Consider the following 27,438-nt stretch of genomic DNA (forward strand, 5'->3'; position numbering starts at 1 on the left):
GGTGGAACAGAAACTGCGGTCTGCATTTCACCATCAGGAATATTGTATTTTGCCTTCAAATTTGACATTCCAAAATGAACCACTTCACACTTTTCTGGGTGAAACTCCATCTGTCACTGCTCAGCTTATCTCTGCATCCTATCACAGAGAGGATCCACAGAGAGCTGTGCGACACCGGAGACATGAGGGTCATGTGGCAAGGAATCAAGACTATAACACATCACAAGTCAACTATGCGAATTAAGGACAATGACACCTCCCTTCAGGACAGACTGAACATCTACTATGCATAAGATGATGCAAAGAAAGCTCCCTGACCCCTTGATGAACGGGCCCTTGCATAGCTGCGGCTGAGGTGAGGAGAAACCTATCCAAGGTGAACCCAGCACAAGACAACATACCTGGATGGATACTGAAGGACTGGACAGACTGAATGACATAGGTCTTCACGGACATGTTCAACACTTCACTGCAGAGTCTATCATCCCTGTGGGTTTCAAGACACCCATCATAATCTCGGTACCCAAGAAGGTGATAATAACAGGCCTCAATGACCTGCACCATTATGAAATGCTTCAAGTGTTTGGTGATGGAACACATCAAAGCACAACCACCCAGAGACACTGGATCCAATTCAATTGAACATAGAAGTAGGGATGTTATACTTCATTTCTATAGGGTATTTGTGAAACCACATCTGGAGTAGAATACATAATATACACTGGCAAAACCACATCAATCGTACTCTGTATAATATCAGTGAAGTTAAATAAGTTTTATGGTCTAATATCAAGAATGGGTGGATTATCTTAGAAGGAAAGATTGGATAGTCTTGTCACGTAGCTTATTTGAACATTTGGGAGCATATGGAAACAGCGAGATCCTTCTTTAATTTCTTATTCTCAAGGGAATATGGTGCCAAATTTATATAAAGTGCCCTTTTCATTTAAGCTCAGGGACACTGGTTTTAATAAATGAACTTCATTCATTGATTCAGGTTGTTGCCAAGGCAATGAAAGTCCGTTACTGAACAATTTCAGGCAAGGTCAGTCCAGGTATTCAAACATTTTGCACTTTGTTTCTCTGTGCTTCAATACACTTGTTTATTGTGCAAATATATTGGCTGACCATGAGGGCACCTCCGTTCTCCTGAATATATCCAAAGCCTTTCCACCCCAGCCTTTATATGGATGTTGTCTGATCCACCACATTCCTCTGTTCCTCCTGCAGTGTTTTTGCGATTTGTCCCATGTTGTACTTCACCCACACTTCATGCCTACCAATGTGGCAATCTGGGATAGTCCCTTATTCTTTTTAAGAGATATTCATTATCTCTTCCAAATATCTTTTGAATATAAGAATTGTGCCAGCTTTTAGTTTCCTTTCACAATTTATTCCCGATGTTTATCACTGTATGGACTGGATACTGGCTATGATGACTTCCAGAAAAATCGTTCCATCATTCTCGATCTGCCACTCTGCTCCTGCAACTCAATCCCTTGCACACACTCACCAATTTTTCTATATTTTTCTCCTTTACCACTTGCTTCAAACTAAAAAACCTTATTATTATTAACAAAGGAACAGTAATGGAAAATTTGCCAGACAATAGTAAATTCAAAATAATAGGTTATATTAAACTGTTAATAACATAACATTTCTTACATATCTTTAAACTTTAACTCTATCTTAAATCCCACTGTACGCAAATGTATGCATGTCGGGGGGGGGGGGGGTGCACGTGCACGTCTATGTGCGTGCATGTCTGTGAGAGCGAGGTTAAATTCAAACCATTACAATTTAAGCTTGATTCTGAAAAAGTCAATTTTAAACTTCAGCTTCAAACAACTTGTTGACCTTGAAGATCCTTTTAAAATCACAGTTCAGAAGTAATTATGAAGCACTTTTAAACGTGATATCTTCAGATCTCTTTAAACTCGCAAGTCCGGTGATGTTGTTTCAGAGAGATATTCTTCAAGTAGGAGTGACCATCTTATGGACACAAATGAGGCTGCCTTTCTTAAAAGAAGGTTTGGAGTAGTCTTACTTATTTAAAATCCTCTTATGTTGTGTATTTCTTATAAGAATGAAACCATACGGAACAGCATCTCCCTCGTTTTCTGGAGACTACTTGCCCAATCCTGTTTTTCCAGGATGTAGTTTCTTTAGTCTTCCGATTCAAAAATGTCCAAGTCTCCATGAGACCCAACAGTTGAAAACAGAGCTTGGCTGATACCAGATGCCATTAGAAGAAGCTCCCAGTGTACAGTGTTGTTTGAGTTTAACAGTAAAGTGTTGACTAAGGTTACTATTTGTGTTGTCTACTTATTTGGTGCAATAACAAAAGCATCCTTCCTCGTCAAAAGAAACAGTGCGACTCTGAACCAAAGATAAAGAAGAATCATTCCCAAGGCACCCAAATTTATTTCAAGAATGTACTTGGCACTCTAAGGTGAAAGTCCCAAGCAGGGGCTACATAGATCAAGAGAAAGATGGGAGTCAGACCTGGGCATTAGAATTGACGAGAGATGTTGGTTGGACTGGTGTGACCACAGTGATCAACTCTAGATATGGAGTGGTTCAATACATCTTTCTACACCAGCTCTACCTCATACCACAAAAGATTCACAAGGAAAAACCAGAGGCGCCAGAGACATGCTTCAGCTATGGAGTGGAGCCAGGATCATTTGTTCATGTAACCTGGTCTTGCTCAAAGATAACTCCATTTTGCCAAGATTTAATTTAATTTTTATTAATAATTATGTTATTGTGTTTCAGAGAATGGTGAATCTTCCAGTGTAGTTGAGAAGGAGAGTGGGAACCTGGGACCAGTGTGCGACAGCGAGCGCAGGGTTTAAGAGCCAGGCAAATCGGGAGAGAGTGTGGGAAATATTACCCAATGAGCTAGATGCCAAATATTCAGATTTTCAAACAATCAGATCATAGATTTTCAGAATGTCATTGCAATTGAGATCACAGTGCCCAAAAATATATCAAGATTTTAATATTTCATGAACAAACTATCCAAGACCTTTTAGTTTGATGATTCCAAAGATACATAGATCTTCCTGAGGAAGTTTCACATCATCTCTTTAGGCCACACCAGCCATCTGAGGTTTATTCCTCAGGAGGGATTAACCTCAGCATTCTCATTTAAAGAAGATAAATAAGAGCATTGAAATCTGAAAGTAGGAATGTATTTTTTAGTTCCTCATTCATAGTCCATTCTTCAATACCAATCACATCCATAATTTCCTTCATATCCAAAAATATTAATATCTGTCAAACACATTCTACATCTGAAAGTCAAAATCCCAGCTATTAAGCAATGTAAGACATAGGAGCAGAAATAGGCCATTCAGCCCAGCAAGTCAGCCCCGCCATTTAATCATGAGCTGATCCATTTTTCCACTCAGCTCCACTGCCCAGCTTTCTCCCCATAACCTTTGCTGCTCTGGCTAATCAAGACATATCAATCTCTGTCTTAAATACACCCAATGGCCTGTGGCAGCAAATTCTACTGATTCACCACCCTCTGGCAAAAGAAATTCCTCTGCACCTCTAAGCGGACACCCTTCAATCCTGAAGTTGTGCCCTCTTGTCCTAAACTCTCCCACCATGGGAAGCAACCTTTCCACATCTACTCTGTCCATGCCTTTCAACTTTCAAAATGTTACTAAGTGATCCACCTTCACTTTCCTAAATTCTAATGAATACAGGCCAAGAGCTGCCAAACGCTCTACATATGGTAACCCATTCATTCCTGACATCATCCTTGTGAACCTCTTTTGAACCCTCTCCAGAGTTAGCCCATCCATTCTGTGAGACCAAAACTGCTCACAATACTCCAGGTGAGGTCTTACTAGTGCCTTATAAAGCATCTTAGTCTCCAACAAATCTCTAGTGATTAGGACATCTGGCTTAACGGACTCATCTGGGACTGATGAACACAAGGCAAATTTGGAATATATAGTTTTTTTTCTCTTCTGTACAGGTATAAAATATTGTAAAGAACGAATGTGTGGCAATAAAGCCCAGTGCTACCCGAAACGTTCGAGTTACATCTGCATCTGCACTCAAGGAAAGGAAGCTTCTGAAAGGCCCTGCATAGGTAAAAAAAAAATGACATGCTCTTTGACACTAATTGAATAGAGTTGCTTAGGAGTAAGCCAAGTAAGAAGAATGCTTTTGACCTTTTTAGTCTAATTTCCTTCTAACTATCTCCTGGTCTTGATCTCTACCTGGTCGTACACCAGAACTAAATTAATATTCCCCATGAGGACATTTTAAAATATGGAATTTCATGAATACATTCACCAAAGCTAACTTTTATATTGAAGAACGTAGCAGCGGCTACATTGCTCCTGCAATAACACACACAACCAGATGGGTTGAGCTCAGTGAGCAGACTAGTTTATTGAAGGCTGCTGGGCTGCACTTATACTCCCAGTCCGGACCTGGCTGAGAACTGCGCTGGAGGGCGTTGACGTCACGTGGTCCCCCAATGCAGGTTTCCGACCCCCTTGCTGGAAGGAAGGGAAAACCTGGATGGCGCCATTTTGGCTGGCTGCCCCGCCACATGGTTTACAAGTGGGGCCGGTTCGCCTGCCTTGCGGTTAGTCGCCACAAACGAATCAATTTTAAATTTCTTGCTTTGAAATTTGACCTAAATTTGCAGGCCTGCTTTCATTGCTCATAGAACTTGAGACTCTGGGAAATTGGATTTGTTAAGTGACAGAAGGTATATGAAGTAATGCTGTGGATGTAGGTACAAAGGAAAAAAATGCAGTGGAGGCAAGATGATACCAGTTCTATGAGGAGGAATATATGGAAACAATGAGTTCGTGGATCATGGTTGGGTGATAGAACTATGCAGTACAGAGTTGGGAATTGGAGGAAAACCTAATATTCTGTCTAGGAATTCTCCAATCAAATGGCATTAACATTGACTTCTGCAGTTTCCTTTAGTTCACCCGTCCTCTCTCTCTTTCTTTCTCTCTCTCTCTCTCCCCTCCCCTCCCCTCCAGCTCTACACGCAGGGAGCTATCTCCCTACCCCCATCACCCACCTTTTCCTCTTCTGCCCTCCCACCCACATCCACCTTTGACCTCTTGCCTGTGCTCCTCCCCTGCCCCTCCCCCACAATTATATTCAAGTGCATGCCTATCTTTTTCTCATACCTTGCTGAAGGGCACAGGCCTGAAATTTTGGTTCTTTACCTTGGTTCTATAAAGAACATTGCATGACTTGCTGAGTTTCTCCAGTATTGAACTCCAATAACAGCGTCTGCAGACTTTCTTCTTTATTGTTGGATTTTGTTTACTTTGTAGATATACAATGTCCTTCCAACCAGCAAAACATGACCGTGAAAGAATGTTCACCAGAGTTGGTATGTGATCGCTGTATCTCTGATAAGTCAGTCAGCATTTTGGCCCTGAGTCACCTCTATCAAATCTCCCCTCATTCTTCTACACTCCATCGAATAAAGTCCTAACCTGTTTAACCTTTCCCTGTAACTCAGTTCCTGAAGTCCAGACAAGATCCTAGTGAATCTTCTCTAAACTCCTTCAATTTTATTGATATCTTTCCTGTAGTTAGATGACCAAAACTGCACACAATACTTCACATTTTACACTTACACCTAGGCCTCCATCGGTTGTGGTCTACCATGGGTATTGCGTCTCTGGTAGTCACTGGCTTGTTGAGCAGGGTTGACTGTGGCTATTGAGGGCAATCCTGAAATGGCAGGCTCTGCCACAGTTGTTGCATTTGTAGGGCATAGATGAATTGTTGTCCGCTGTGCTCTCTGCTCCTCAAAATGGTGCAACATCACTCTTTCTCCTTGCTCTAGGTTTTGATGAAGTGTATCTCGTCATTTGTTGTGGTCATCTGCTGTATCCTCCCAGCACTGTTGATTTTTAAGGCTTTCATGTTACTCTTGCAGAGGTCCTTGACATGAAGCTGGGGTTTACCAATGTTCCTCTTGCCTGTTGTTAGTTCTCCGTAGAGGTTGTCCTTTGGTAGTCAACCATTCTTTATTAGACCTCTCAAATGAGATCTCACCAATGTCTTATAAAACTTTATCATAACATCCCAACCCCTATACTCAGAACTTTGATTTATGAAGGCCAATATGTCATAAGCTCTCTTTACAACCCTATCCACCTGTGACTCCACTTTCATGGAATTATGTATCTGTATTCCCAGATCCTTCTGTTCTACTGCAGTCTTCAGTGCCCAACCATCTTCCGTGTGTTTACCCTACTTTAGTTTGCCCTTCCAAAATGCAACACCTCCCACTTGTCTGCATTAATTAGATCTGCCATTCTTTTTCCCAATTTTCCACCTGGTCCAGATCCCTCTGCAAGCTATGAAAGTTTTCCTCGCTGTCCAGTCTTTGTATCATCTGAAAACTAGGTGATCCAATTTACCACATTATTATCCAGATAAGTGACATAGATGACAAACCACAATTGCCCCAGCACCAATCATTGAGGCACACCTCTAGACACAGACCTCCAATCAGAGATGTAATCGTCCACCACCACTCTCTGGCTTCATCCGTATATGGCGAATTCGGTTTACTACCTCACCATGAGTATCTAACCTTCCTAACCAACCTCTCATGTGGAACCTTGTCAAAGGTCTTACTAAAGTCCATGTAGACAATATCCGCAGCCTTTCCTTCATCAACTTTCCTGGAAACCTTTTTGAAAAACTATAAGATTGGTTAAGTACAACCTATAATGCACAAAGCCATGTTGACTATCCCTGATCAGCCCCTGACTATCCAAATACTTGATTATCTGGTATCCTTGATCATCTTCCAATAACTTACAGACCACTGATGTCAGGCTCACTGGCCTATAATTTCCTGTTATTTTTGGAGCCTTTTTTAAACAATGGAACAATATGAGCTGCTCTCCAATTGTTTGGCTCCTCACTTCCTCACTGAAGGACATTTAAAAAATTTCTGCCAGGGCCACTGCAATTTCTATACAAGCCTCCCTCAAGGTTCAAGGGAATATCTTGTCAGGCCCTGGAGATTTATCTACCTTTATTCATTTTAAAATAGTAAGTCCATGTCCCTTTCTCCTCTTTAATCTGTATAGGTTCCGGGACCTCACTGCTTTTTTGTTTCAATTCCCGAGACTGTGCCAGTTGCCTGAATAAATACCAATGCAAAAAAACTTACGATCTCCCATAACCCTAACCCTAACCCTAACCCATACATAGCCAACCTATCTGACCTTCAAGGGGACCACTTTTCTCCCTTACTATCCTTTTGTTCTTAATATGCTTCCTTAGGATTTTCCTTCACCTTATCTGTCAAAGCAACCTCATGTCTTCTTTTAGCCCTCCTGATTTCTTTCTAAAGCTTTTACTTGCATTTTTAAGTACTCTTCAAGTACCTCATTGGCTCCTATTCAGGCACCTTTCTCTTCTTGTTAACCAAATCCCCAATATTCTTCAAAACCAAGTTTCCTTATACCAGTCAACTTTGCCTTTAATTCTTACAGGAACATAAAAGCTCTGCATTCTCAAAATTTCACCTTTGAAATATTCCCTTACCTTGCACATCCCTGCCAGAAAACCACTTATCCCAATCCATGCATTCTGGATCCTTTCTCATCTTCTCCAAATTGCTCTTTGTCCAAATGAGAATCTCAAGGCCCAGACCTATCCTTACACAGAATTACCTTGAAACAAATGGCATTATGGTCACTGGATCCAAAGTTTTTCCATACACACTTCTATCACCTTTCCGGTCCTGTTTGCTAAAAGTAGTGACCCCTCTCTACTTAGTACCTCAATATATTGATTTAGAAAACTTTCCTGAACGCATTTGACAAACTCAAAGCCATTCTGCCCTTTTACAGTATGGGAGTCCCAGTCAATATGCGGAAAGTTAAAATCATATGCTATCACAACCTTATGTTTCCTGCAGCTGTACACTGCCCCTCTGCAAATTTGCTCCTCTAATTCTCAGTGAATAAATATTTTCCCTGACCAGCAATGCCAGTCCTCTCCGCTTAATACCTCCCATTCTTTTACATCTGAAACAATGAAAGCCCAGAACATTGAGCTGCCAGGAATCAAGTGCAACTCTTCTTTTCTCTTTACCCATGAAATTACCTTTTGAAGCAGTGAATAGAAAAGTGGGTCCTGAATGGGACATGGGCACCTTTTCCCTAGCTACGCTCTCTGGCAGCTTCATCTATAACTATACAGTCTTGCTGATAATATGCTTGATCTCTTTTTCCCATCTCATTCAGGAACAAGGCAATCAAGAAATACATAAGAAAAGAGATAATAAGTTCTTATGTTCCATCTATGATTTGGCCTCCAGCATCAATAATGATTGTCATAAATACAAGAAGGGTAACTCCTCGAAGTTGTTACTGATGGTAAGTTGGATGAAGGTCTCTCCTTGGCTGCTCTGGCTGATTGGTCCCTATGGGTGTTGCTGTTCCTTTAGTCACCACCCATCACTCAGGTGCCAGCACAAATGCAGAGTAAGGTCTTTCACAGCAAGAAGAGGAGCCAATTCAGTACCTCAAGCCTGTTCCATTTTACAAGATCAGTGCTGATCTGTGACCGATGTCCGCATCACTCAGGTATTAATATTTAGTTAATTAAATTCTATCAGTCTCAGATTTAAAATTAACCATTGAACTAGTACCTATGACCATTTGTGGAGAAGATGTGGAACTTCACCAGCATGTGTGCATAAATGTGTCTCATAGCTTCACTGCTTGGATGCTCTGGGCCCCTGATTCCTTGAGAGGATGAATACTTTCTGTTCCATCAATTCCACTAAACATCTTGATAGCTCATATCAAATCATGCCAAAACAATTTCAATTCCACAAATGTGAAGCCATTTGCACTCAGGTCATTTTAACCTTTCGTAATATACTCTGGACTGAGTCCATAGATAAACTACAGTGTGAACACCAGTGTGAACCAGTTTGTGGTTGGGTATAAAACCAATCTCAGAATACGGGACACCGATTAAATGTGCTTGTTGGGGGTCTCTGAAAACAGAGACACCGTGTCAAAAGGTTTAATCTTCTAACCAGAATTTATGTTGGTAAATCCATGCTGCACATCTCCAAAGCCATAGTAATTTTCCAGGATTGAAGACTGCCAGCTACATGCATGCCTTTGTGCTTCCCTCATTGATGAGCTTCTCTGCCCAGTCCAAGCTGTCGGAGTCCTGAATAAATCAGAGGATTTTTTGACTAACCATGGAATTGTCAAAAGGGCAGCAGCTCTTCATTAGAATCCAGCAACTGGATTGTCCAATCAACTCCATAGCCAATTTAATGGCTGCAATTGTCATTGACCCCTCACACTCCATTTCTTGTACCTTCAGTGCTGTGTCCCTGCCAGAACTCTGAATCCCTGGGCTAAGCACAACTGAAAGTTTATGTGGACCTAAAATACTCCAGATATCTTTAAGTAGGTGGTGCCACACACGGGATCATGTCCATCTCTGGGATCTGGGGGAAAAGGCAAAGGCAGTTCCAGCTGGCTCATGACTTAGATCAGTAACATTCAAGGTGTGCAGTCAGAAGGAAGCAGGTACCGAGGCCATCTCCATGATTCCCTGTCCTCCCATCTGAGCTAGCAATGGGCCTCAGCTCACATCCAGGTTGCTCTCTCTCTTCACAGAATGTATCTCATGAAATAAACCAGATCATGAAAGGTGATGGCAAATGGCAGGAAATGGGGCAGTATCATCGGAGGAAAGCTGGCTATCTTCTGACTGAGGCTCTGGAGAGCACCATGAAGATGACTGTGGTAAACATGGACAAGGAAAAATACAACTTAACAATGGATTATTTAGGTAGGACTCTGTAAGATCCGCCTTTCATTTAGCCAGCTGTTAACTTGCACATTCTCGAAGATTCTGGGCAAGGCTCCTTCTCTGCAGTGTGAGGTTATGTGTATGTCCTGCATTTCCAGTGCTCCAAATGCAGATACTTGAGATTCTCTGACCCACCTGTTCTACTTGGAACTGCCATGGGCCAGAAGTCCCCAGGAGTCATGTCGGGATGTTGCATTTTCTCAAAGAGATTTTGAGCATATCCTTGAATCTGACTGCCTGGTAATCTCTCACTATGAATATAGTGGAGAATAGTGTGGAATCTAGCTCCGCAGTTACTTTCCTTTCTGGGTACCACATACTGCATCTCAGGAAATGTACTCTGGAAGGAAAAGCATATCTGGGCAATAACCTAAAGGCTAACTTGATTCATTATCAGAACTACACGCATAGACCAAATGTTTTGCACAAGTTTGTGAATTATCCTGATGGTGGGGAGGAGAAGTAGGATTGAGGTTAGGAGGGGATGATGAGTCGATGGCGAGAGTGGAAATTCTTGGTTTGTAAGCTGCCAAAACAGAGTATGAGATGTCCTTCCTAATCGTATTTGACATCTCCATAGTAATGCAAAAGATTCTGCAAAGTGGTCCACATTTGGTCTCCCCGATGCAGAGGAGGCCACATTGAGAGCTCTGAAAGTAATGGAGCAGGTTGGAGGAGGAGCACATGCCTCACCGAGAAGAGCTGTTTAATTTCCAGAATGGCTTAGAGGGAGGAGATTTAAATTTAAATTTTGACATACAGCATGGTAATGTGTCCTTCTGGCCCATGAGTCCATGTCACCCAAATATCCTAATTAACCCATGCAGACATGGGAAGAACATACAAACTCCTCACAGACAGTGTGGGATTCGACCCCTGGCCCCAATCACTGATGCAGTAACAGCGTTGCACTAACCATAACAACCGTGGCATTTGGGGCATGAGTTATACTTTTTTTTCACACAGAAATTACGGGAATGGGGAGAGGTGCATGGGAAGAGAGAGATCCCAGATAGCAGAAAACCTGAGACGAAGGGAAAATTTCAATTTAAACATGGCTGGTGGCAGATTACCTCTCTCATTCCATCTCCTTATCCGGTTCCACCTGGCCAACATCCCATCCTCATCTGGCTCCTCCAATCACCCATCAGCTTCTGTTCCCCTGCCCACCCCTTCGTACTGCCGCATGCCCATACATTGAGGTGTGCCTAGGTATAGTGAAATATGTACTAATGGGTCAAAAACCAGGGAGAGATTTGTAGAAGTTAGGAGAAGAATGAGAAAGCAGAAGAGGAAAGAAGAGTTAAACAGGAAAGTCTGCAGCTGCTGGGGGAAGTGCAGTACACAAATGTGCTGAAGAAACTCAGAACTCAGCGGTCATGTAGCATCCACAGGAAGTAAAGAATGACCAATATTTATGGGCCTGGTCCTCATAAGGTTGTGGGACCTGAAACCCACGTGTGAGAGTGTGGGAGAGGCAGAGGGGCTTGTCACAGTCAAACCCTTGTATGTGTGCATAAAGAGCTGTCACCTGCAGGCTGCTGACCCTTAACCAGGAGGTAGGATTATGCTGGGAGGCTTTTTCTAAACTGGCATAGACTTAATGGGCTGATTGGACTCATTCTGTGCTCTACAGTTTCTTTGAGGACGTCATCAAATGTTGCTTGAGAGCAGTTCTGTGAAACACAAGGATATTTAGGAATGTTGAAGGTGCTACATGAATACAATCCCTAGTTAGTGAACTGTGTCTCTGGATTGAGTTCTGGTGGGGAATGTTTGATCAGAACATACCTGTTAGCTTGTCTGTTTCTTTAGCACTTCTCCAGGAAATACAATGTCTAAAACATGCTCATGGTTTTCAGTTACTTGTGTTCTATTTCAGATCTCCAAATCCAAGTTCTTAAAAATGAAAACATCAGCGTCAATGGAACTGTGATATTATCAGCTAAAGAAGATCAGATAAAATTTCACTGGGAAACAAAAAAGTCAATATCTCATTCTGGTAAGATCCTTTTGCTTTGTGATTCGTGAATTCTTAAGATACATTTGTGCATATTTAGTCTGGTGCCATTCAGGAGAGACTGAATACATGGACACATTAGCTCCGGGGCTCAGGCAGTGAGACTATAATGTACCTTTTAACCAAAGCTTTCTCACAGCAAGGGATTGAATTCATTTCCTTTTCTGGAAGTTTTCTTTGATTCCAACTCCAGTTTGGTCTATTTCTCCCTTTGTTCATCTCTGTTACCTTCTGGTCAGATGTCTATAAATCTGAAGAGGGTATAACCAGTGTAAATCTAGAGCAAGTTTCCACATTCACTCTGTCACCACAATTGATGGTGCTACTACTAGTACTAGTTTCTAAGTTTGTAAGGATCACTCTGGGAATGTAGTCCAGCCCAATAGGTCAACTGCATTTATACAAGTTTCTAGATGAAACCACATCCAAAAGTGTTTTATCTATGAACTCCTGCCACTGTGTACAATGGCATTCACTCAGAAAGTCATTTGGTCAACATATGCATGGGTATGTTGGGGAGCTGCAAGTGAGTGGGACATCAGCCAAGTGGGAAGATTGTTGGGATCTGGAAACCCCGAGAGGCAGCAGGCATTGGAATCTGGAGCCACACATAGCTGGATGGATGAACTCAACGGGTCGAACAGCATCAGTGAGAAAAAAAGAATGGTTGAGATTTCAGGTCAGAACCCTTCAACGACACTGAGAATACAAAGAGAGACATTCAGATGGTGAAAGGCTATTGGCCAGGGATGTGAAGACAGTGGGTGATTATAAGATGACCAGTGTGGAAAGGTACACTATGGAGATGTTCAGCCAAAAGGGATGGTGCCATTTGTGCTGCCCAATGGTGCAAGTCATCTCATTTATCAAAGAGTAGAATATAAGACCCTCGAGGTGATATTCAGGGTAGGCAGCATCTGCAGAAAAAGGACAAGGGTCATCAAGTTCAACTTGAAGTTGGGTCATTGGCAAGGATAAGGGAACAGGTTAGATTGAACTGAATTGTTTATTATGACATGACTGAGTTTTATGTACTCCTGGGCAACACAGCACACTAGTATAAAGTAAGCAAAGTGCAGAGTATAGTGTGATAGAGAAAACATTCAGTGCATGGGCAATCTAACATTACCATCAGGAAGTCCATTCAACAGTCATAGAAACATAGAAACATAGAAGATAGGAGCAGGAGTAGGTCATTCAACCCTTCGAGCCTGCTCCGCCATTCAACGAGATCATGGCTGATCTTAAAGTTCAGTACCTCGTCCCCGCCTTCTCTCCGTAACCTTTAATACCCTTATACTGAAGAAATAGATCTAATTCCTTCTTAAATATATTTAATGAACCTGCCTCTACTGCCCTCTGTGGCAATGAATTCCACAGATTCACCACCCTCTGGGTAAAGAAATTCCTCCTCATCTCGGTCCTAAATGGTTTGCCTATTATCCTCAAACCATGACCCCGGGTTCTGGATTTTCCCATCATTGGAAACATCCCATCTGCATCCATTCTGTCCAGTCCTGCCAGAATTTTATATGTCTCTATGAGATCCCCTCTCAATCTTCTAAACTCCAGCGAGTACAATCCCAATTTGCGCAATCTTTCCTCATAAGTCATTCCTGCCATTCCAGGTATCAGCCTGGTGAATCGCCTCTGCACTCCCTCCATTGCAAGAACATCCTTCCTTAGATAAGGTGACCAAAACTGCACACAATACTCCAGGTGGGGTCTCACCAAGGCCCTGTACAGCTGCAGTAAGGTATCCTTGTTCCTATACTCAAACCCTCTTGATATGAAGGCCAACATACCATTTGCATTTTTAACCGCCTGCTGTACCTGCATGCTCGCCTTCAGAGACTGGTGTACAAGTACTCCTAGGTCTCTCTGCACTTCCCCATCTCTTAATCTATTGCCATTCAAATAGTAATCTGCCCTCCGGTTTGTATTACCAAAGTGGATAACCTCACATTTATCCACATGTAATGCATTTGCCATGTATCTGCCCAGTCCCTCAATTTATCCAAATCACACTGGAGCTTCCTGACCCCCTCTTCCCCTCCTAGCACACAACCCCTCCTAGCTTAGTGTCATCTGCAAATTTGGAGATATTACATCCAATCCCCTCATCCAGATCATTAATGTAAATTGTGAACAGCTGGGGTCCCAGTACAGATCCCTGTGGTACCCCACTGGTCACCGCCTGCCACTCAGAAAATGAGCCATTTATCCCAACTCTCTGTCTTCTACCTGCCAGCCAGTTCTCAATCCACATCAATACTTTTCCCCCAATCCCATGAGCCTTGATTTTGGAAGCCAGTCGTTTATGCGGGACCTTATCGAAGGCCGTTGGAAGTCCAGGTACACCACATCCACGGCTCTCCCCCATCTATTTTACCTGTCTCCATCTCAAAGAATTCCAATAGATTTGTCAAGCATGATTTACCTTTTGTAAATCCATGTTAACTCCGTCCGATCCCTTCTCTGCTAGTCATATGCTCTGCTATTATATCCTTAATAATGGATTCCATCATTTTGCCTACTACTGATGTAAGGCTCACTGGCCTATAATTCCCTGCTTTTTCTCTACCCCCCTTTTTAAATAGTGGGGTAACATTAGCTACCCTCCAATCCATGGGTACTGATCCTGAGTCTATCGAGTTCTGGAAAATAATTCTTAAAGCATCTGCTATCTGAATGGCCACTTCCTTAAGTACCCTAGGATGTAGATTATCAGGCCCTTGGGATTTATCTGCCTTCAATCCCATCAATTTCCCCAAGACCATGTCCTTAGAGATACTGATTTCTTTCAGTTCCTCCCTTGCATTAGTCTCTGTTTCCCAACATCCTTGGGAGGTTATTTGTATCCTCTCTTGTAAAAACAGAACTAAAGTAAGAATTTAATTGGTCTGCCATTTCCTTATTCCCCATTATATATTCCCCTGATTCCGACTGCAAGGGACCTACTCTGGATTTCACCAATCTTTTCCTCTTGACATATTTATAAAAGCTTTTGCAGTCGGTTTTTATATTTGCCGCAAGCTTACTTTCGTAATTTACTTTTGCTCTCTTGATTAATCCCTTTGTCCTCCTTTGGTGCATCTTGAACTGCTCCCAGCCTTCGGTTGTGGTACCTTTTTTGACCAATTGATACTAATGCTGTCTCTAATTTCCCTTGTTATCCATAGTTGAGTCTGATAACAGCAGAGAGGAAACTGTCTTTGAATCTGAAGGTTCATGTTTTCATACTCACGTATCTGCTGCCTGATTGGAGGGGGCAGGGGAGGAGGGGTGTGGGGGGGTGGGGGGAGGAGGAGAAAAGATTGTGAATGGGTTGTTAATATGATAGCAGCTTCCCCAGAGCAGCAAGAAGCATAGATGGAGTTGACAGAGGGGAGACAAATTTCTGTGAAAACTTCAGCTGCACCCATCAACCTTTGCTTGGTCTTGCACAGAGTAGCTCCCATACCACATTGTGATCCATTTGGACAGGGTACTTTCTATGGTGCTTGAATAAAACTTAGAAGTAGGTGGAGGTACGTTTTCTTGGCCATTGTGTCGATTGGTTGGATCAGACAGGTGTTTGATGCTATTTACATTGAGAAGCCCATCATTATCAGCACCATTGATACAGACTAGCAATATCTGTTCTCAAATTAGCACAAATGTCAGGAGGGCAATGGCCTTCTTCAAACATTCATTCTCACAAACTGCATCAATCGAGTGATTTCCTTTATCATGTTTCTGAACAGATTTTGCAGCTATCTCCTTCATTGCCTGCAGACAGATGGGCAGTCTTCTGGGTGTGAATGAGCTGGAAATGGAGAATAAGAAGTTTGGGAAGGAGCATCTGGAACTAAATTCAAACCTGTTGATGGCCATAATGACCAGCTCCAATCAAAGTCTTCAAAATGCCACATTTATCATCAAAAACAAAAAGGTTTAAAATCAGGGAAATTTAGACTGCTATGATTAGCCCTCAAAATGAACTGTGACAGTGAGAGATGTGGGCTATATCTGAGTGCTACTATGAGGGTTGAATTGTGCACTAGAGTGTTACAGGTGTGATATATCTTAATGTGAGGGGTGTGTCACGTCATAGACACAGCAAGAGAGGAGATGTATGACCATCAGGAAATACAGGAGTCCCCTGGATTCATTCTCTTCTCAAACAGGTAATCTGTATTGCTGGGGAGCATGGCCTCACAACTGCACAACTGCCCAGGATTTCACTGTACAGCAGTGGTTCTCAACCTTTTTCTTTCCACTCACATACCACTTTAAGTATTTCCTATGCCATAGGTCTCTCTGTGATTAGTAAGGGATTGCTTAAGGTGGTATGTGAATAGAAAGAAAAAGATTGAGAACCACTGCTGTGCAGTAAAGTCCTAGGCAGTTGTGAGGCCATGCTCCCCAGCATTACAGTCTATCTGTTTTAATCATCCCGAATTGACTCGTTATGTGCACGGTTTCAGAACTTCAAAGGAAATGGGCCATTGACAATTTTTCTGAAGCAAAATATTTCAGTAACAATTGGGGCTAGATCAGTGATTCTCAACCTTCCCTTCCCACTCACATCCTACCTTAAGCAATCCCTTACTAATCACAAAGCACTGATGGCTACTTAAAGGGACTACTTAAAGTGCAATTTGAGGGAAAGGAAAAGTTTGAAAACCACTGCTGTAGAGGAAGAATCACACTGGAAGAGTGATAGTAAAAGGGAAGAAGACATTTCCGTGGCTCCAAGTATGTTGCCTCCCTGGTGTTGTGTCAAAGATGTCTTGCTGTGGTTGAAGGAAGGTAAACAGCAGAGGTTGTGATACATCTTGCTTCCAAAGTGGAAACTCTCTGTTTTGCTCATGGTATATAAAGTTAAAGAATTTCATGTATGTTACATTGTAAATGTAGTATTAGATGATAATAATGGAACTAAGCTTTCAATGCAAGGAGTCCAACTACTTTAATCAACAGCAGGAATTATGATTTTGTTGCCATCACTGAGTTATGTTGAAGGACAGTCAGGGCTGGTAACTCAGTATCCCGGGGTACAGAATCTTCCGGAAAGATAGAGAGGGTGGTGTGATTCTGTTTGACAAGGAATGCACTGCTTGAGTAAGGATTAGGAACAAAAAGGATCTTGGACTTTGCAGGGGTGCATTTCAGACCTCTGAACAGTTACTAGGATGGAGAGGGACATAATAAAAAATAGGGGATTTCAATTTCCTAAATACGGATTGGTACTATCTTGGCATAAAAGACTCTACACTTTTAAGATGCATCTAGAGCAGGTTGTTGGACTCTGTCTGCAGACAGACCGATGAGGGTCAGAGCATTACTGGACCATGTTTTGGGTAATGTGGCTGGTCACTTGGAAGGAGTATCAATGAGTGAATACTTTGGAAACAGTGACTGCAATTCTCTACATTTCAAAGTAATTATGGAAAAAAAAAGATGAATAAGAAAGATCTTAAAATGGGAGAAGGCCAATTCTATTAACGTAAGAAGGATCTGGCAATGGTAGCTTCAGGGCATCTACTTGCTGGTAAGTCTTTCTGCAAAGAAGGAATAATGAGAGTTCAGCACCACCAAGTTCCTTTATGGGTGAAAATCAAGTGTAGCAAGTCTATGAAATCCTGGATGTAAAAAACAAGTTTGGCAATTAGAAGAAGAGAAAAATGGAAGCATAAGGCTTGTGTTGAGAACTAAAGATGAGGGAAGTCTGTCATAATATAAAAATATTTATCGATATGCTTAAAAATGAAACTTGGAAGACAACTTGGAAAGCCTTACAAAGAGGTAAAGATCATGAATGTAAGGGCACTTGGGAGCACAGAATGTGGGAAAAGAGGAACCTTGATGTGCAGGTCCAAACATCCTTGATGATGGCAGCTTACATACTGCAGCTGTTATGGTTAAGAAGGCTTATGGGATATTGGCCTTCATTAGTTGGGACACTGGGTACAAGAGGAAGGTTATTCTCTAACAGTGCAACACACTATCATATTTCAGCTGGAGTACAGCATGCATTTCTAGTCACCACATCGTGGGAAGGATGTGATAGCACTGGGGGAGGTGGAGAGAAGATACACTAGGATGTTGCCTGGGAATAGAGCATTTGGGTTCTGAGAAGACCCTGAAGAGATAGACTGGATGTCCCTAGAGCTAAAAGGACATGATTGAAGTGCATAAAATGATGAAGAATATAGAGAGGGAAGACTGCAGGAATATTTTCCCTTTATCTGAGATGAATAAAACTAGAAACGTAAATTTTGGGAGAAGGGCAACAGATTTAGAGGGTACCTTAGGGGGAAGTAAGGGAAGCACTGCAGAAAGGTATGGAAGGTTTACTTGTGAAAGTGAGAATGGAAACAAAAAAAATTAAAGGAACCTTACAAGGAATAGATTGAAAAAGATGCTGAATTCTAGGAAATACATTCATCTTAATACAATTAACCCTACGTATTAATGTTATAGGTAAATTTTTCCATCTATTTAAATCCTCTTTAATTTTATAAAATAAAAGTAAATAATTGAGTTGATATAAATGATCTAACTGATTATCAATTTTAATATCTAAATATTTGATTTGATCTGACCATTTAAATTGAACAATTTTCTTACATTGAGAATAATCAACAGCTAATGGCAAATTCTCACTTTTATCCCAATTAATCTTATAAACTGATATTTTTCCATATTGTTTCAAACTCTCATTTAATAACCTTAATGAATTTTGTGGTTCTGTTAAGTAAATCAAAATCAGCAAATAAATTAATCTAAATTCCTCAGAATTAACTCTAATACCCTTTATACCACTATCCTGTCTTATCAATTGTACTAAAGGTTCAATAGCTCATACAAACAGTGCCAGGGACAAAGGGCATCCTTGTCTACTAGATCTCTCTAATAAAAAAGATGATGATACTAGTCATTTGTAACCACTCGAGCAGAAAGATTTAATCTAACTAATAAAGAGTGTTCAAACTTAAATATTTTAAAGATTTCAACTCTATAATAAGAAAGTTCTTGTGGAGAGGTAAAATGGCAAGGGTTTCTTTACAAAAAATAACTTGAAAATATAAACTGGGAGGTTTGCAGCTTCCAAATTTTCAAAATTATTACAAAGCAGCACAATTGAAGTTTGTTAATTCAGGTAGAATGTTTGATTTGGATAATTCATTAGTATAGGCTAATATCAAATCAGCTAATATTGGTGATAAAAATATGATGCAAGTTATTTATAAATGGAATACTACATTATTAATTATTAATATTGGTCCACCAATTTTGAGATATTTAATTGAATTATGGAATAAAATAAATGATGAGATAGGTATCCAGGGGAAAAGTTCAGCAAAAACATCTTGACATCAGAATAAATTCTTTTACTCTTAATAATCAGTTTTTGAAAATATGGAATCAGAAAGGAATTAAAACAGCACAATATTGTTATGAGGCTGATTATTTTATTTCCTTTCAGAGAATGAAAGAAAAATATGAAATTCTAAATAATACTCTTTTGATATTATCAAGTTAAGACATTAACTATGGGATAATTTTGGGCATACCTTAAGTTTACCAAAACAATCAGGTTTTGAAATTCTACTTACAGAAGGTGGATAAAAATAAATTTACTTCTGAAATGTATAAATTGTTACAAAGTAAAATGCCTAAATTAGATATTCATAAATCGAGATTGAAATGGGAAAATGATTTGGGAATTACAATTATTACGAGCCCAGGGGATCCCAAAACCCAGCAGCAATAGATATGCACCAAGACAAATGGTTACTTAAACAAAAGTTGCTTTTAATTATCTTTAAACATGAAAACAAGGTAACACTTTAACTTATCACTATTAAATTAACTAACCTAACTTAGCCCCCTTCTAATTCTAAATGCACATATATGTAATGTGTATGTAAGTTCAGAAAAGTTATTTGATTCACAGTCCAATCTCACTTCTAATTCCTCCAAGTTGCAGGCATTTCTTATACTGTGCACAGAATTTAACATTTATGAATCTTCACCAGGCCTTGGTGCTTGAAAGGTAAATGCTTACCACTCAGGAAGATTCTTGTTGGTTTTCAGAGAGAGATTTGTTGTTCCTGGACACAAACTGATCCATTTTAATCAGCCACGTCAGTGTCTTGCTGAAGAGACTTGACCATCAGGGTTTTCCAGATGATAACCTCTTTCTTTCAGGTCACCACAGAATTCCTTTTTGCTTTTCTTATTTCAAGTGAAACATTAGACAGCCAGACCTCTCCTCTTGCATGAACCACAAGGGTTTTGACCAGGTTGAACTAAGGTCTTCCAAATGGGGTTTTTCTACAAGCTTTCCAGCTTGTCCTGTTCCAGTCCCAGCTGCTGCTGACTGTAGCATTACAAAACTGATCTCTCTCTCTCTTTCAGAGAAAAAACTGTTCAACTCTCTCTGCTTGCAAAAACCACATGTCCCTCTTAGAACAGCAATCTGCACTCCCAGACAGCCTGCAGCTCCAAACTACTCCTCCGATTTCTTTCATCTGTTGCTTTTCAAAACAACAATCCATTAGTGAAGTCTCTTGGGCACTCCCCAAAGTTTTTCAAAGGCCCCCAGGAGCCGACTTGTCTGTCTTGAGCAGAGCTCCAGCATTTTAAATGAGATCTGTTTTGAAGTGTTTGTATGTGACCTAAACTAAAACACCTGCCCAATTTATCTCCCAAAAACATATCTATATACAATACAAATGCAACATAAACTGTCACACAATCGACCATGATGATTGGAGATCTATTTGTAAGGATAGTACATCTAAGATTATTAATGTTTGATATGGGTTAGTTCATTATAATTCTTGCATTAATTGCACTTAACTCCTCAGAACTTAAAGAAATATAATTTAAGTTCTTCAGATTTATATTTGAGATGTTTTAAAGAAGTAGGCTCTTTTTTACATTCGACTTGATTATGTGATAAGGTTAAACTTTTTTGGAGATGGCTTAAGGAATTTTTAGAGAAAGTCTTAAAGATCCAATTACCAATGGACCGCAACATTGTTTTTATTAGGGTAATGTGAAAAGGTTGAGTTTGATTTAGCGTTTGACTAAGTATCAAATTGGGCTTTTAAGGTTGGCGATTGCAGTAGCAGGGAAATGTATAGATTTTACTTGGAAAAATTAGATTGATTTGGGTTTGCAGAGGTGGGATCTGGAATTGAGGTCATGTATTCCTTTGGAAAAAATAATGTATAATTTACTTGATAATTATCTTTTTTCTGAAGTGTGGAGCCCCTATTTGGACTATATGGGTTTAAAATGTTGAACTCCCTGAAGCTTGTTGTGGTGATGTTGCTTTGATGTGGTTTACTGTATTTTGATGTTCAATCTCCATTTTATTTCTCTTTTCTTTCTTTGGGGTCCTTGGGGGTAGGATGTGGGTGGGTATATTGTACATTTAAAATTTTAAATAAAGTATCGAAAAAAAAGAAAGTGAGAATGGAATACATAAGATTTGCTATTGGAGAAATTAAGGAAATGAGAGTCCACCTGATTTTGCCTCCTGTTGATTTTCTTGCTGTAGGAAGATAACATTGATGATTATACAATCTGTGTCTTCTTGCGTAAGACAAAGGACAGGATTTTCTGGTCCACTGCTGGCTGTACAAAGGTGTCCTCTAATCATTCTCACACCATCTGCAACTGCAGACACCTGAGTAACTTTGCTGTGCTGGTCGCCCTGTACAAAGTGGAGGTGAGACGCTTCCCCCCCCCCCCTCCATAACAGTATCTGTGTGCAAATGCATTTATGCTTCAGAATGTGCCAATGAGCTGTCTTGCAGCCCTCCTGTTTGGTACAATGGACCAGTTTGGGTCTGGACCCTGCTGAACTTTCTAAGTATTGTGACTTTTAAACCATATCAGCATCATCAATTCCCCCCCCACCCCCCCGCCCCACCATTGCATTTATGTATTATATTCCACTAGGCGAAGTTGCTGAAGTACCACAGAAGATCCTGCAACCTTCTGCTGGAGACTGATTCCTAATCGATCTTCTAGGTGAGGGTTAGGGTTGCATTACAACCACAGAACATCCTGTCTCCTTCCTAAACATGGAGACACCTGTCAGTACAGGTCTGTCTGAATCCATCCTTCCCTGCTGAACCTCAGAGCCTGTCATTGTACCACTGATCTTGCTGTTCCTGCTGACCCCTGAAATGTCATCCCCCTGACACACATAAGTGTATCCAATACAATTACTCAGAGGAACAGCCATAGCGGAACCCTACACTCCCTGTCTTCTACCCTTTCTCATGGTCACTTGCCTGGATCTTAGGTGTGACCATCTCACTAAAGCTCCTGTCTTTGATGCTCTCAACATTGCAGATGGCCCGGAGTGAGTCCAACTGCAGCTACAACTACTCAGAGTACTCAGTCAGGAGTTGAGGTGGACACACTGCCCAGATGTGTTGTCACCAGGGACACTGGAAGTCCCTGTTTGACATCCTGGAACAGCACAACTGCCCTAACCTCCTCCTATAAACCAAAAAACCTGTAGAAAGTGGTAAAGGTGTTTCCTGCAACTTTGAATTGGCTTGTTTCTTAACTATAAGGCCATAAGACATAGGAACGGAATTAGGTAATTTGGCCCATTGTTTACTCTGCCATTCCTTCATGGCTGATGTACTATCCTCTTAAACCCAATTCTCCTGCCTTGATTCCTTTCCTGATCAAGAACATATCTACGTCTACCTTAAATATTCCCAATGACAGCCTCCAACAGCCATCTGCAGCAACGAATTCCATAAATTCACCACCCTCTGGGTAAAGAAATCCATCCTCTCCTCTGTTCCAAAGGGATGGTTGAGTATTCAGAGGCAGTGGCCTCTGGTCCCAGACCACCCCCCCCCCCCCCACAATAGAAAACATCCTCTCCACATCCACTCTATCCAGGCCTTTCAGTATCAATGAGACCTGCCCCTCTGTCCTTTGTATTGCCTCCAAACCTGGCCACAAAGCTATCAAATCCATCATCCAAATCAGATTTTCTACTTCTGATGAAAGGTCATCAAACTGGGATAATTCCCTTGATCTGCCTTGCCATGTCCTGTAAAACGTTTGAACATTCAAGAGAAATCACCTCTCATTCTTCTAAGCTCAACATGGAATAAACCAAATGCAGACTGGGCAATTATTTTTCTGAATATCTCCATTTGATCTGCAAGGGTGGCTAGAAACTTCCAGTTGTTGATCACTTTAAATCTCCATTCCACTCTGATACTCACCTCCAGCTTTTGGGCTCTTGCACTGGTCCATTGAAGAAAGCTGGAACACACTCAGGTCTCAATATTGAACTCTGCACTTTCAGAAAGGGAGCCTTTTTGATTTGTGTCAGAAGTGGGCAATTCTGATAAGAAGTATCAATATATAGCATTAACAGTTCCTCTCTCCACCGATGATGCCTAACTGGATGTGAACTTCCAGTATTCGCTGTTCCTATTTCACATTTCCAGCATATGCTAGCTTTAGTGTTCCGTGTGTTTCTTCCTGCAGGGCCATCAATGGACAAATTCATTGCCCTTACACAGTATCACGTTCCACTCTGTGATTCAAATTCCAAAATGCAGCTTGGAACAGCCTGGTTGAGATGTCAAAGTTGCAGTCACCTGATTGGTACACAGAAGTGTTCCAGAAGTGGGAACCTTCTGTAAAGAGAGCCAACTTTCTACATGGAGTAATAATGTCCTTTAACTATAGAACATGACAGCACAGAAAATAGGCTCTTCAGCCCCTCTAATCTATGCCAAATTATTTTTCTGCTTAGTCCCACTGACCTGCACCCAATCCATATCCCTCCATACCCCTCCCATCTATGTACCTGTCCAGATTCTTCTTTAATGTTAAAATTGGCCTGCATTCACCACTTCAGCTGGCAGCTTGTTCCTCTCCCCTGCCACTCTCTGTGTGAAGATTTTCCCTTGTATTCTCCCCTAAGCCTTTCCTCTTTCATTCTTAACCCATGCCCTTTGGTTTGTATCTCACCTACCCTCAATGGAAAAAGCCTAGCCCCCTCAAAGTTATAAATACCTCTATCATATCTCCCCTTATTCTTCTACGCTCCAAGGAATAAAGTCGTAACTTGTTTAACCTTGCCCTGTAACTCAGTTCCAATGGGGCTAACTAATTAACTCAAGGGGAGAGAGCAGGAATGTAGCATTGAGAAAGATGATCTGCAATGAATGGTTGAAAGGGCCAAATGGCCTTACCTTGCCCAAATTTTCTGTGTTTCCTTTGATACCCATGTGTAACTACAATTAATTCACCACCTTTCTGCCTCCTCTGTAGGATCCTGCTCTGAACACCATTACTTATATTGGGATAATTTCCTCATTGGTGACACTGCTGACTGCAATCATCACATTCTTGTTGTGCCGGACCATTCAGAGCCCACGGACCAGTATACACACCCACCTGTGTCTCTGTCTATTTTTTGCTGAACTGCTGTTCCTCATCGGCATTTCCAAAACCGAAAACAAGGTAAAACTCCGAGCTTTGGCTCTCAATCACTAACAGATTTCTCTGACGCAGCATGCACTGTCAGCTCCAAATCTAACTGCAAAGGGGCTTGAAAAACCTGGAGACAGCCACTTCCAATCAGATCAGAGTCATTGAACATCTTCAAGGCTGAGACTCTTGGTCTATGGAAGAGTCAAACGCTCTGGGGTTCAGACAAGAAAATGGACCAGAGACTATTCTGGATGTCTGATTTCTACTCTTCAATCTTGTGTTCTACCATGCTTGAAATTCCAACTGCATTTACCTGGATTGCATTTGCCAACACACATTGTATGACTCCAGAATGCTTTACAACCAAACTCTGTTGTCATTAGGTAAAACACACATAAGCCCACACTGACCATCAAGTGTCCAAGAATATTCAACCCATTTACCATCACTTTGTCTGTAACCTCCTCTGCCTTACATCAGATAACATACAATCAGAAATAGGTTATTCAGCCCGCCATGAGCTGATCCATTTTCCCATAGCCCCACTACCCAGCCTTCTCCCCATAACCTTTGCTGCCCTGGCTAATCAAGAACCTATCAATCTTGGCCTTAAATATACCCAATGGCCCAGGCTCCTTAATCACCTGTATCATCACATTCCACAGATTCATCACCCACCCTCTATTGAAGAAATTCCTCCACATTTCTGTTCTAAGTGAACGTCCTTCAAGTGAACGTCCTTTAATGCTGAAATTGTACCCTCTTGTCCAAGACTCTCCCACTGTGGGAAACATGCTTTTTACATCTACTCTTTCCACACCTTTCACCATTTGAATGCTTCAATGAGATTCCCCTCCCCTAAATTTCAACAAATGCAGGCCAAGAGCTTCTCGTCTGATAACTCTTTCATTCCTGGAACCATCCTTGTGAACCTCCTTTGAACCCTCTCCAAGGTCAGCGCATCCTCTCTGAAATGAGGAGACAAAAACTGCTCACGATTCTCCAAGTAAGGTCTCAACAGTGCCTTATAAAGCCTCAACATCACATCCCTGCTCTTTTATTCTATTCCTCTTGAAATGAACTCCAGCATTACATTTGCGTTCTTCACCACTGGCGCAACCTGCAAGTTCAGGTTATCCTGCACGAGGACTCCCAGGTCCCTTTGCATCTGTGGATTTTCTCCCCATTTAAAAAATAGTCTACTCATTTATTTTTTTCTACAAAAATGCATGAAACTTTCTAATATTATATTTCATTTGCCACATCTCTGCCCATTCTCCTAATCTGTCTCTGTCCTCCTGCAGCCTCCTTGTTTCCCCTTCACTATCTGATCCTTCACAACATTCGTATCATCCACAAACTTGGCCAGAAAGCCATTTATTCTATGATCCAAATCATAAAAGAAGTGGCCCCAACACCAACCCCTGTGGCAGACAAGCAGAATATGACCCCTGTGTTCCAACTCTCTGCTTCCTGCCAATCAGCCAATGCTCTTCCCACGCTGGTACACCAGGGGCTCTTATCTTGTTAAGTAGCCTCATGTGCGGCACCTTGTCAAATTCCTTCTGAAAATTCAAATACATAACATCCACTGCATCTCCCTTATCCAGCCGGCTAGTCACTTCCTCAAAAGAATTCCAATAGGTTTGTCAGGAAGTATTTTCCCTGAAGGAAACCATGTTGGTTTTGGCCTATCTTGTCATGGGCCTGTAAGTACACTGTAATCTCATCCTTGACAATCGAGGCCACCATTTTTCCAACCACTGACGTCAGGCTAACTGGTCGATAATTTCCCTTCTGCTGCCTCTCCCACTTGTGAACCATGGGGTTACATTTGCAATTTTCCAGTCCTCCAGGACCGTGCCAGAATCTATTGATTCCTGTATTATTACAGATACCTCCACAATCTTTACAACTGTCTCTTTTAGGACCCGAGTGTACAGTCCATCTGGTCCTGGAGAGTTATCTACCCTTAGACCATTCAGCCTTCTGAGCACCTTCTCCCTTGAAATAGTAACTGCACTCACTTCTGTTCCCTGATACCCTTCAACATCTGGCCTTGATAATTAAAATACTTGTCTGGATATTTCGAAGAGGTTCTGAGAGTGGCTTTCTCCACTAACCCCTCAGGCAGTGTGTTCTAGATTGAACTACCAGGTTCTACACTGAATGAATCTTCCTCACCTCCCCGTCCAACATTACAGAACACCTCTCTCCACTGTCACAGGACCCCCCTTCATTATCATAGTGCCAAGAAGAGACAAGTGACAGAATATCAGCTGGAATGTCACAGCTTGGTAAGGTTTTAATTTCTTGGGAGTCCTTACATTTGTCCTCTATGGTCCAGGGGATCCGTGTTGAATTAATTCCTGTCTAAAATGCCTAATGGCTCCTCTCATGCTGAGCATGACTCTCATATTAAAATGATTCCTCAGAACCAGAACAGGAAATAGACCAGATCCTGGTCCCCTAGCAACCTGCTACCAGTTGCATCGCTGGCTGACTGGATGCAGCAGTTTATCTCAGATGGAAACACAATAACTAAGACAACGGACTGTGTAAGGGTTCAATGCCACTGAACAGATTCTCTATTCCTAGGCAATATGTGGTGCCATTGCTGGTATCCTTCACTACCTCTTCCTGGCATGTTTCATGTGGATGCTTCTGGAAGGATTCCAGCTTTATCTAATGGTGGTGAAGGTCTTTCAGGCCCAGAGTCTTCAAGGGATGTACACCTACCCCGTGGCCTATGGCATTCCAGCTCTGATCGTTATTGTGTCAGCAGCGGTGTATCCACAGGGTTACGGCACCAGAGAACAGTGAGTGAGCCTGCCAACATGTTTCCCGTACACTTTGGCCTTGGATTCCTGGGCCAATGAGCACCAGACTGAATCAGACAGACAATGCCTCTGTTAAATTAGGAAAGTTATTGACAGAGAGAATAGGGAAGGAGATGTGAGAATAAGGAAAATGAGTAGCATTTACAATGATGTCGAATGAAAACAAGAAAACAAAATGTCCATACATCTTTCACGGATCTTTCTAGCCAGTGTAGTATATTC

The 27,438-nt window shown here is 41.5% G+C and overlaps 1 protein-coding gene across 5 annotated transcripts in view; it reads left to right on the forward strand.

Annotated features, from left to right (window-relative positions):
• Window positions 1-27,438, forward strand: part of LOC138758344 (adhesion G protein-coupled receptor E5-like) — a 57,860-nt gene that overhangs the window by 9,455 nt on the left and 20,967 nt on the right. For 3 of the 5 annotated variants that reach the window (XM_069927124.1, XM_069927122.1, XM_069927125.1), the window contains 9 exons: window positions 3,995-4,111; window positions 5,331-5,389; window positions 8,277-8,408; window positions 9,678-9,852; window positions 11,756-11,875; window positions 15,640-15,827; window positions 21,453-21,623; window positions 24,215-24,406; window positions 26,975-27,195. In XM_069927124.1, coding sequence (XP_069783225.1) covers window positions 3,995-4,111; window positions 5,331-5,389; window positions 8,277-8,408; window positions 9,678-9,852; window positions 11,756-11,875; window positions 15,640-15,827; window positions 21,453-21,623; window positions 24,215-24,406; window positions 26,975-27,195 — 1,375 coding nt within the window. Of the gene's footprint in view, window positions 1-1,899; window positions 2,031-3,994; window positions 4,112-5,330; window positions 5,390-8,276; window positions 8,409-9,677; window positions 9,853-11,755; window positions 11,876-15,639; window positions 15,828-21,452; window positions 21,624-24,214; window positions 24,407-26,974; window positions 27,196-27,438 lie in introns of those variants that run through there. The other 2 variants (XM_069927123.1, XM_069927126.1) reach the window with 2 other exon arrangements.

This window comes from Narcine bancroftii, chromosome 3 (assembly GCF_036971445.1).
Source record: "Narcine bancroftii isolate sNarBan1 chromosome 3, sNarBan1.hap1, whole genome shotgun sequence".
Taxonomy (NCBI): Eukaryota; Metazoa; Chordata; class Chondrichthyes; order Torpediniformes; family Narcinidae; genus Narcine; species Narcine bancroftii.